This window comes from Amblyomma maculatum, chromosome 7, assembly GCF_055883805.1.
Source record: "Amblyomma maculatum isolate TAMU_Amacu chromosome 7, ASM5588380v1, whole genome shotgun sequence".
Classification (NCBI taxonomy): Eukaryota; Metazoa; Arthropoda; class Arachnida; order Ixodida; family Ixodidae; genus Amblyomma; species Amblyomma maculatum.
In genome coordinates, this window is record NC_139350.1 from 52,755,900 (window position 1) to 52,768,148 (window position 12,249).

Consider the following 12,249-nt stretch of genomic DNA (forward strand, 5'->3'; position numbering starts at 1 on the left):
CTTATTTAATTATGCCTGCACTTACAATGGACATAATAAAATCAACAAGATTAAGCAACATACGCTTTTTATAAGAACCTAAATTTTTCACTGTTCTCTCTTTATAGAGGTATGTATATATATGTGCACATCTCAGTCAAGGGTATCCCTGACTTGACTTTCCCAGTTGGGAATATTTCCTTTGGACCAATTAGAACCACTGGGAAGCCCAATTGGTTTTGTGGCTCCCAATTGGGATTGAAGAAACCCACTGGGCTTCCCAATTAGCCCATTGGGTTTATTCAATCCCAATTGAGGTGCCCCATTGTTTCCTTCACTCCCAATTGGGAGTGAAGAAACCAGTTGGGTTAGACAGGACCCATTGGACAAACTGATGGGGATTGGCAGAACCAATTCGCTCTTACTGGTCGTCCCAATTGGACCTATTGATTTTTTTTTGACTGGGTAGCTATTTCGGCTGTCGTAAAAAAATATATGGAGATGCACTATTCAAGCTAGAATGCTAAGGAGTGCTAGATACAACTAATGCCTTGCTAGCACCGTAACCCTCACTTCACACACTGCTCTCTGCTATCATGAATTCAAAGACACATTGGCACGAGCATTTGCTTTTTTGTCATATCAGCTCTCTGCTTTCATGTTTAGTTTGCTGCAGGAGGAGCTGCCCGAGAAACTTAGATTCCATAAGCATAATGACTATAATGGCACTTATCAGGTATGCCCACTCAAACCTTTCTGGTATTAGAGTACTAAAATCTAATCTCAGTAAAAATCATGCAGCTTTATATGTTCATGGAATGTATGCTTTATGTCATGCACGGGGCCAGTCTGGTCTGCCACATCATTTCATGCTGATCATGACTTACAAGCTGAAGAACATGGCTGGGCATGCCATAGGCTGTAATTTCATATTTGACTTCAAAACTGCAAGCAGTATTACTCATTTTATAGGTTTTACTTACACATTAGCACTACTGAATGCATTTCTAAACGTTCTGGACTGGCTGCTGCATTGCACTGTCCTTGTAATTGCAATGTGCATTAATTGGTTTGATGGGCTGCCATCTGGAATCTTGTGGGGTGACCTGCTAGCTTTTGCGTCATTCGTGCTTTGAGCGAATCGACAAATGCAGGGAAAATGAGGCGGCTTTGTTACGAGGTATGTAATATGGGAGCCAACAGGCACTGACAAATGAAGGCACGGGGAATTTTTTTAACATTAAATTTATTAATAATAATGAAATAATGGTGGAGGTAGTCTGAACGAAAGTGAAAATAACACATGCTGCCGATGGAATCCGAACCCACAACCTCTGATTTTTGTGTCCGCTGCTCTAACACTCATCTACAGCAATGGCTTATTATTCTCCTTTCTTACATATTTATGCTGCGTGTAACCTCTTCAGAATGTTCACCAGTGCCACCCTTTCGCATGTAAGCAGCCATTTTGTCTTGTTATAGTTTATAAAACATTGAGTGACACCAAGAGAACATACTGTTATTTGTCTCCAAAAAATATGGATCTGGCAGTGATGATGAGGTGATTGATGTTTAATTGGCAGGAAACTTGTGCCCGAAATACGGCTACAAAACCTGCCGCAAAGCATATAAATGTGTGCACATAGACCCTCTTCTGCCAACAGCTTAAGCACTGCACGCATGGTTAGTTTTGCATACAGCATGGAAAGTAGGACACAAAAAAAAACCCTTTAGCTGATATATTACTTGTTAAATTAGGCAACTTAGGTATATCGATTGAAAGGAAAAAGTATGTCACGTCGCTTCATGGAACCTATTCTGTATTTCTTTTTGGCAAAACTTACTGCATATGATTGGCTCTTGTTACTTGCTCAGTATGCTTGCCTTGGCAGTTGTGTTCACACTTGCCAGCCTTCTTTTTAGTGGTTACTTTTTGAGTGCGAGGATAGAGATGAAGCCTGCTTTGAAATCCTGCTATGCAAAGTTTCACGAGTTTTTCACTGCAAAGAGAACAGGATACTTGACATTGCATAATGAAAGGAATTTGCAACACACTTTGTACGTATGGTTTCAGCTCATTTTTTGAGAATGTTTGGATGAGAAAGCATTTATCCAGATTTGACGGCTTTGAGCATAATGATCATTAATGAATGATCCTTTCATATGACTGCAGGAGGGAAAGAATATCGGCCGACAATGTTACGGTGGATATGCGCCTTATATGCCACATATGTTCCAAATCCATTTCGGTTGTTTACATGCTTACAGCTGTACAGCACACCGCCACCTTCCAAATGGCTGCATTGTCAAGTTCCACCTTTCAAACGTGAATTCAAAAAGTGCTTTAGCAACTATAAATAGCTGAATAGCACTCATGTTCCCCACTCCAGTGAATGAGCTGAATAGCAAAAATTAGGTCAATTTGAAGTTTGGACATTCCCACACTGCAGCATTTCACATACTATCAGGGACAGAGGTGCCCGAGGAGAGGCTCTCCATGTAGCAGGGAAAATTTTCTGTGCTATCTAGAGTCTGTTCACCTGGTCAGAGATCGTCTGCTCCCACATATGCAGTGCTTTTGTGAAATCATAAAATATAGCCCCTCTTGGAAGCATTATCTGCATTTTATAGTAAATCATTTAAGCACAGGGAATATGCTCGGGAAAAGCCAGCAGCAGTGAATGCTGCGTTTTGAGAAAGACAGACACTGGCTTTCAAAGATAATGTTTCCTATTCCTTTCAGAGTAAATTATTGCAGACACATAAGAGCATCTTGCCAAAGATTCCTGGTTGAAGGGCTACTCATGAAAGGCGCCAGTCATTACACACTTCCTGCAAGAAAAGCGCATGCACTCCTTTTTGATTTCGAACTAGGCGAGCCATCACCAGATGGCTCAGCCACAGTCTCGCCTGCTTTGGTAGCTGAATTCAATGTTATTTCTATGACCACGATAAGCATAAACAGGTCTCGCCTGCTTTGGTAGCTGAATTCAATGTTATTTCTATGACCACGATAAGCATAAACAGGTTTTTAGCTCAACTGCATTCTTTTCTGAACAGTGAGCAGTGCTTTTTGGCATTCTGGACAATGGGTTACTATTGTATGGCAACCAGTATAGGTGTTATGCCCATCATAACTGAATGCTTACAGAATACAATGTCCAGAAGAAAGCACTGCAAAAACGCGGCACAGAATAATGATGGCAGCAGTCATGCCATCAAATGACGGGCTATACGAAACATGCCAAGGATATGCAATGATGGAAGTAAGCAAACATCTCACAGCTTCGCAACAATGTTTGTATAATTTTATTTACAAATACAACACATCTGTTGACAGCATCAGATGCGGGAATTGTTGTCACTTGTCAATAAGGGTTCCTCTCACCACTTTTTTCTTTCCATCTTGCTCTCCCTGAGACACCTGGAAATGTCGATAAAGATGTGAGTACACGAAAGACCAAAGTGCATTAACTAATAAAGTGCAGGTGGCACAGCTTCACAAAACCGGTACTGTAGAGCCAAAATGCTCAGAACAGAAGTGCCCGTCAAACGTTCTTGAATGACGGTGCATATTCCTTAGGTTACTGGAGCGCTGAAGTGACTCAAGGTCATCCAACTTCCCTCTCTTCTGACCAATGAGGATGTGCGAGAGAAAGGGGATGCTGGGAGGGATTCTATACTGCTGCTCCTCTGTGCACCCCAGCCAAGAGTAAACAACGAATGGAACCATCCAACCGTAAGATGTAAGAGGCAAGCAGTTCCCCCCTCCCCCACCTCCAAAAACCTCATTTCTACCATATCTTATTTCATTTTATCACCTTAAAGACCCCGTTCGCGGTATTACATAAGGGGTGGTACAAAAATGAAAAAAAAAAAAAAAAAATTACACATGATACATGAATACCATATTTCTAGTTATTCCTGCTTTCTTTTCATATTCTAGTGTTATTCCAGTGGTAATCTGTGCATGACATAGGAAAACGCATTTGCACCGAGGGAGAAAAACCTGCGTGCACATTCTCATCTTGCAAATAATTGACTTTTATACAGCAAGCATAGCAGCACCCCACTATAGGTTCTTCCTTCTTCCTGCTGTATTGTGTTCAACAGCAGAAAAGCAACTAAGGCTAAAAATTCCAATTAAGTGGCTTTGAATTATAAGGTGCCAACTTTAACTCCATAAAGTTATAGCGCTGTACCACTGTGGTGTCACCAGTGCTCTGCTGTTTCACAGCACTACATCTTCTGCTGAATATATTCACACAAGTACTGAACATTCATAAAATATTCAATTCATATTCAGCTCCATTCTCTTATTAAGAGAGTCTAGCCACGGTTATCCAATATATTAGTTTTGTAGTCTGGCAGATAATACTGAACCTTATTTTATTTTCAAAATTTTGGCACCCTAGACGCATTCCTTATTTCGAAATAAATGGCTGAAGTTGACACCGCGAAGCTTCTCCCCCCAAAAGCGATCGCCATGTTGAAGTGCTTAGGGAGGTCACAGAGGAACACCGGCCACCACATCGTCTGCTGCTGTGTTGGCCCCGGTAAGCTGCCGATACACTGTACTGTGTTTGCGCTTGCTAACATAACTCTCAATAAGTGTACTCAGCATGTTTCTGAAAACAGAACACTGGCTGTAGTGAAGCGCAACTTAGTTCCTGCACAGGCATCCAGCTCTGACACGACAGTCGCCATTGTCCACTGACCCCGCAGCCGTGAACATCGCTGCACCGGCCGTGCCTTCCGCGTAAGCTATACATGCCAGCAGTACAACGGATCCCTTGCACCAGTGTCAGAAAAGCAGTTAAAATTTGTTTTTCTTGTAATAATAATAGGCCCTCGAAAAAATTAGCTGGAGCCTAGCTTTAGTTAAGCCCAGTAGGTTGCGAAAGCAATAATAGCATGGCTACGCTATAGTTCCATTGTTGTTCTTCTGTTTCCTGAAAGCGTCGTTGCTGACTGGTTGCATTCCTATGTTCTTGACTGCTGAGTGAACACGTCGACAAAGAGTCTTCACTGTTCAAAGTGTCCATTACATTCCATTCGGAGTTGTCACCGGTTGAAGACGATTCAAGGGAAGCGCAACACGCTCGTCAAGCTGCATCATGAGCACGATGTCGAGCGAGATGCTGTTCCCGTTCTTCATCTGTCTCTGTTCCCCGCTGTCGTTTCCTGGCTTCATCTGGACAGCGTAACTTTTCTTTGTTTATCAGAATGCATAGCGAGTGCCTCAGCTGAGCAAGCGCGAGCTTTTATATACCAATCGTTTTTCTCCGCCTCCTCTCAACTGCGAGAGAAGAGGTGAGAGCAGAGCCTCCATTCGGTAGCAGCACGGTTTCGGCTGTGGCATGCCGTGCCTACCGACTGCCACCACCCGACGACTAGACTTGGTAGCCCATCTTGCGCAGCTGGTAGGACGTCACAATGACATCATCTCATCCGCGCCGTGCCTACCGACTGCCCCCACAAGACGACTAGACCTGGTAGCCCATCTTGCGCAGCTGATAGGACGTCACAATGACATCATCATCTCATCCGCGCCGTGCCTACCGACCGCCCCCACAAGACGACTCGACTTGGTAGCCCATCTCTCGCAGCTGGCATGACATCACAGCCATCTGGGCTCATTAAAGGTCAAACATGCCTACCGACCATGGCTACGCAAAGGGCTGAAAATAGGAGTAGTATTGCTTTCGCGATAAAAGGAATTTCAAAAATGAATGCTTCTTGTGAAATGCCAACTCATAGGGTGAGAATTGCTCACGGCCGTTGTGACCAGTGTTCTTGTACGCTAGCTTCGTTGCTAAGGCGTGGCAGAAAATAATCATTTCCTTTACTACGAGACAGTGGGGTTGAGAGAAAAGAAATTTAATGGTCAAGTAATCCATTCACTAAAATGCCCCACTGATCTATTACAAAATGCCATCCGCCGAGGCTTCGATGTGATTGAAGTACAGTCGAACCCCGCAATAACGAAACCGTTGGGGAAGGAAAACCTTTTCGTTGTCGTGAGAATTTCGGTGTCGCGAAAATGGACAAATAAGCACACCCATTACCTTCCAGAACCAAAATTTAATGAAAAAAGTAGCTTATTTTGCTCTGCTTGACATTGCTGTGCAGGAGCTTGACGACTCTGGCTTCGCAGCTTGATAAGCTATGCATAGCTTCGCCGTCGTCGTCGTGGTCGCCGAGAAAAGTCCGGATAACATCGAAAGCATCAAGCACATCACGCGAGCTTACTTGCTTACCTTGTGCTTGGTTTTCGCAATCTTCGTCATCACTCACCTCATTTCCTTTGCGCACACTGTCGATAATAGCGTTGTCGCTGAAATCCTCGTGCACAATCAAGTCGGCGTCCGCACACAAAAAGTCCTTCGGTTCAACACCCTCTGGTACCATTGCATCTACACTGCGAAGCACGTTTCATGCTTCGGTTAGTGGCTGCAGATCGTCACCGCTTGCAGCTTCCGGTTCTGCTAAGGCGTGCTGACTAGCTGCGAAACCGGTGTGCCTGAAGCAGTTCTGGACAAGCGTGGCCGAAGTAGCAATCCACGCGTCAGCAAGCATCTCCAGCACCATGAAGAGGTCAATTTCGGTCGGTCGCTTCATTTCGATGTTCAGCAACATCCACTGGATGAGCCTTCTTCGGTACGCAATAACCCCCTGATCAAGAGGTTGGATAACGGATGTGCAGTTTGCAGGGAAAAAAATCAAGCGGATGCTCGTCAGAGCAACGTCTTCAATGTGGTGCGCACTGCAGTTGTCCAAAAAAAAGGCAGACGGATCTGCCCTGCTTTCGCATGTCCGTATCAAAGGTTTCCAGCCAGCTTGTGAATATTGCGTGCGTCATCCACGCTTTTTGGTTTGCAGTGTACTGGACCGGAAGCTTTCGGTTACGTTTAAAACACCGTGGAGTCTTGCTCCGGCCGATCACGAGGAGGGGACGCTTGTCAGATCCATCCATGTTTGAGCATAAAAAATGGTGACCCTCTTTTTGTTCAGCTTGCTGCCATGGCATTTTTTTCCTTTCAGGCCATGGCATTTTTGAAGGCAACATTTCATAGACGAAGCCAGTTTCGTCCGCATTATAAATTTCGGAGGGCTCGTACTCGTCCATTATGCCTTCGTAACTTTCCTGCATCCAGGACGATGCTGCTTCAGCATCGACGCTCGCACACTCCCCCGACAACACTTTGGCGACGATGCAGTGCCGCGCTTTAAATTGACTTAGCCATCCGGCACTCGCCTTAAAGTTGTTGTGCCCCAGAATGCACGCGTAGTCAATCACATTTTGCTGCAGAAGGCTTCCAGACAAAGGCACCTTGTTCGCTCTCTTGTTCAGGAACCACTGAAATACGGCTTTGTCCACGTGTTCGTAGACCGGCGCTGCCAAAGTCTTGTTCTGAGCGCGTGCGCCGTTCTGGAGTGCCGCCATGATGCCATTCTTTGATTTCAGAATCGTAGAAAGTGAGCTGCACAGGATACTAAACTCCTCCGCAATGTCCGTCTTCTTTCTGCCTTTTTCAGCTTCGGCGATGATTGCAGCCTTTTCCTGCAGCGTCAAAAACTTGCGCTTCTTTACAGGAGGCGGCATGTTTCCGACAGTCAAAAAAACAACAAAAAATACTGTAGACAAGCAAGTCGCAGGCGAATTCGGCTTGCACAAGGAGGACGGCGAGATAGCGTGGTCGGCGCACTAGCGAAAAAAAAAAAAAAAAAGGGTTCCTTGCTCTTCCCCGGTTGGCCGACGGTGTTGTCACGTGAAACGTCACGTGCGTGCGTAGTCGCCAACAGACGGGCTAGCAAAAAGCCGCTTTCAGCGGGCAGACAGACAAATGCTTTGCTATCATCATCATTACCGAACCAACCGAAAGTAAACATAATGGCTGCGTCGGTGCTTGTTGGCAGGTAAAATGAACGGGCCCGACTTGTCGGATGAGTGTGCTGCTGTAGTTTTGCCCATTTGGCAGGTAAAATGAACGGACCCGACTTGTCGGATGAGTGTGCTGCTGCAGTTTTGCCCATTCTATGTTCCCGACTGGCTGATGTGCCGAAAAAATGTTGCAGATCACTACCTCAAACTTTCGTTAATGCGAGACTGCTTTTTAAAAACCCTTCGCTGTTGAGAGGGGACAAATGCACTGAACCCTATGGGAGTTCGCCGGGGGCGCCAGAATTTTTCGTTGTCGCGAGAATTTCGTTCTTGAGGGCTTTCGTTATAGAGCGGTTCAACTGTAATTTAGGCCTAGCGACGATTAGGTCGGGAGAAGCAGACAGCAGAGCATCGTTGTCGTTTGCACTCATGGGCGCCGTTGCTGTAAGCTTGCGACATCCGGTTGTTGAGAGGGGACAAATGCACTGAACCCTATGAGAGTTCGCCGGGGGCGCCAGAATTTTTCGTTGTCGCGAAATTTCGTTTTTGAGGGCTTTCGTTATAGAGGGGTTCAACTGTAATTTAGGCCTAGCGACGATTAGGTCGGGAGAAGCAGACAGCAGAGCATCGTTGTCGTTTGCACTCATGGGCGCTGTTGCTGTAAGCTTGCGACATCCGGTTGTTGAGAGGGGACAAATGCACTGAACCCTATGAGAGTTCGCCGGGGGCGCCAGAATTTTTCGTTGTCGCGAAATTTCGTTTTTGAGGGCTTTCGTTATAGAGGGGTTCAACTGTAATTTAGGCCTAGCGACGATTAGGTCGGGAGAAGCAGACAGCAGAGCATCGTTGTCGTTTGCACTCATGGGCGCCGTTGCTGTAAGCTTGCGACATCCGGTGCAGTAAGCTTTGCGAGATTATTGTCTACTATAATGATGTGGCTAGGGCCAGACTTGGGTCTGACAATGAGCAGCGTAAGCAAGGCTGCTAAAACGAGGCGGAGGGGTATTGGGTGCCTCGATGCAGAGCGCCGCACCCTGTACACCATTGGGCGCGAGGACATACCCTGACGCCACCTCTTGGAAGCGCCCGCATGATGAAGTAAGTGGAATAACGCACATTGAACTGCTGTTGTAGGATGCTTTCCTAAGCAGTTCAGTTGCGCGTTAGCATCACGTTCATTTATCTATTTAATATACACCTCGGTCTGGGCCTATTTAAGCTTATTTTGAGGTATGAGACCGACTCATTCCGCAAAAAAGCACTTCATCGAATCAGTTATCGAAGTTGGCGAGCTTGACTGCTACGACGACATGCACCGGCTGTAGCATTTCTACTGTTATGAAAAAAAAAAAATCTGAAGCTACCGCACAACCAGTCAGATGTAAGCAGTCAGTGCACAGGTAATGGGATATTCCTCTGCTGAGCGCCATCACATAGCGCTGGCGGAAGCGGCACAGTTTTCCTGCTCCCTTAAACGCAGTAGAGAAAACAGGTTTGATTATGGGGATGACATGGATTAATTTTTAGCAAGTATGAAGACATGCGTTCCATGCAGCAGATTTTAGCGCATTGAATACCGTCATTGGCCCTCTTAGATATAGCGGATATTTGCTTTCCCCGCGCACGGTAGGATTTTTTTTTTCTTTCTTTTTTTTTTTTTTTTACGTATACTATCTCGATCAGCACATCACAACACCCATATGTGATGCTCTATCTTTCATTTATTCACGGACTCTGTCATTTGAAATTACTACAGTACTGAAGACGCTGCCCGAGACAACTCACCATGCATACCGCTGCCTGAGGCTTTATTTATTATTTATTTATTTATTTATTTATTTATTTACACATACTGCAGTCATAGAGACCAAGCAGGGGGGCAACATTCAAAAAGCAAAAATAAAATCAAACACTACGCAAATCCAGCGTTCCGGCAACAATAAAAGAAGAAAACCAAACAGAGGGCAATGATATTGTTAAGTTTACACATACAATAAGACACTCTTTTCAAAAGCAGCGGCATCCTGAGCCGAAAAGACATTTGCTGGCAGTGAGTTCCATGTTGTGATTGTTCGGGGAAAAAATGAGTTTTTGAACGTATTTGTGCGTGCAAAGTACGGGGTAAGGTTATGGTTGTGGCTATTGCGTGTCTGTCGTGTAGAACGGGGGGATATATAGGGAGCAGCATTAATATTAAATTGACTAGAGTAAAATGAGTATGCAAGTGCTCTCCTTCTTTCTAGAGTGGATATGTTCTTCGTAGACATCAGAACGGATGGCGAGATAGAGCTATGGTAAGCGTTAAAAATGAAACGGACTGCTTTTCTTTGGATCATTTCAAGTTTCCTTATATCCTTTTTTAAGTGCGGATCCCATACGACGGAAGCATACTCAAGTTTCGGACGAATTAGTGTGTTGAAGGCAAGTTGTTTAAGTTCAGAGGGAGCGTGTTTTAATTTGTGTCTTAGAAGGCCGAGGTTCCTTGAAGCAGACGAGCAAATGCTATTAATGTGGCTGGACCATGAAAGGCGATTTGTAATGGTGACTCCAAGATATTTGTATTCGCTCACCTGTAGCAGTGGAAGATTGTTTATTGCGTAATTAAAACTGTATGGCGCTTTCTTGTTAGTAACCTGAAGAAGAACCGATTTGTCGCTATTTATTTTCATGGACCAAAGGGTGCACCACTCTAGGACATTATTAAGATTTGACTGCAAGCATTTTTGGTCGGTAGTGCTTCCAGCTCACTTCAAGGAACCTTCCGTGTCAACACGTTCATTTAGAATAAATTGAGACCCTCTGGCCTTCACACAATCTCTCCTTTCTTAGAGAGGGCACTGCTCCATAAAGAAGCTAGCATCTTTTCCATCCTTCCATCAATAGTATCGTTAGCATCAAAATGATAAGTGCAAATTAAAATGCGCCCACCGTTTCTTCTGCCGCTCACCTAACTTTTAGCAGCAACTTTATGGACGAAATATCACTCGCTGAAATGCCTGCTGCGCACATCATGAGAATGATCACTCGTTGATTTGCCCATTAAAATTTTGGTTAAGGAAGGTTCTGTGAGCTTATGTTTCAGGTAGTAGAGGGAGCTTGCGCCGGGTTCCCTCGCTTACGTCCGGGTACAGAGCAGTAACGGACTGTAGCAACAGCTTAAGGAAGGACATTCTTAAGCTGTTTAAGGAAGTGAAATTCTTAAATTTTTGTAGTAGAGCAATGAAACTTGGTATGATTCTTGGAAAGTGTGCCGAATGGCTAATTAGAAAGTTTCATTAGGATATTTCCAGTAGTCTTGACATTAGAAATATATATCTGCATCATTGTTTACCAAACTGGCAGAAAGCTTGGCGTGAGAAAAAAGATGGTAGAAACCCATAATTGGTCTTACATTTTAGCCATATGATTGGTTCATGCAGTGACATTCCCCAAATCTTTTTATCAGCTTGACTTTTTTTTACACAGAACATTACATCCACGCTTGCATAATGCGCACATTTTCACGATTTAAAAATAGCTAAAAAGTAAAAAAATGACACCATATTTTAAATATATGGGAATGTCACTGCACAAAGGAATTACCAAGGAATACAATGCAACAAACCTCATGAAAATCCATTAAGCCTTTGCCGTGCTGTTCACATTGCCTGTTCAAGGCCTGTTCACACATTGCAAAAAACTTCCGCTGAAAACAGCCTCAAAGTGAGCCTAAAAATTGTTTTTGTGACCTCTGGTAGTAAAAACCTGGCCGAAATGTCCACGAATATGGTAGATTTCCGAACGCAATAACTCCGCGGCCGGAGCGCCGTTCGCGAAAATTTTGGTACCACTGGAAAGCTTGTTTCACCGCAGTACTCCTCCCGTCGGAGCCACGTGTCTATGACAAAAAATAAACACACAAAAGTAAAAAACGCGGCCTCGTAGAGCCACTTCTAGGCGCCGATTGGTTGCGCCAGCCACGTGGCGCTCAGCACGCTCTCCGAGTGGCTGCTGGAAAGCGTGCCATTGCTCGCGGCGTCTGCTCCTACCTCATTTGCACACGCTTTTGTCAACTGCTCAGTAGTTTGTGAATCCACGGCTGCCGTTCTGCATTTTTCGTCACCCCCACGGTTGCGCGAGGCTTCGTCTGCGTGTCAGCGATGCGGCGGCGCGCAGTGCAGAAGTATAGGATGAAGTATGCGTGCGGGAAGCATGAACGCAAGCCTCCTATCCAGAAAGAGAAGCGATCGGCGGCAAATCGGACAAAGCGAGGACCGGGTCAGCAAAAACGCTTCTCAAAAAGTACCAGCGCATCGTGCGGCCCGTCTGAAAGGCAAAGAAACAGAAGTGACGGTGAAAGCGATAAGGATATCGCACTTATGTTTCGACGCGCTGATGCAATCGCG

General features: G+C 45.0%; 1 protein-coding gene across 1 annotated transcript in view; it reads right to left on the reverse strand.

Moving 5' to 3' along the window:
• Window positions 1-3,273: 3,273 nt before the first annotated feature.
• Window positions 3,274-12,249, reverse strand: part of LOC146183200 (STING ER exit protein) — a 39,010-nt gene continuing 30,034 nt past the window's right edge. The window contains exon 7 of the mRNA XM_084609079.1: window positions 3,274-3,403. Within this exon, the coding sequence (XP_084465205.1) occupies window positions 3,341-3,403 (63 nt within the window). The 3' untranslated portion in view covers window positions 3,274-3,340. The remainder of the gene's footprint in view (window positions 3,404-12,249) is intronic.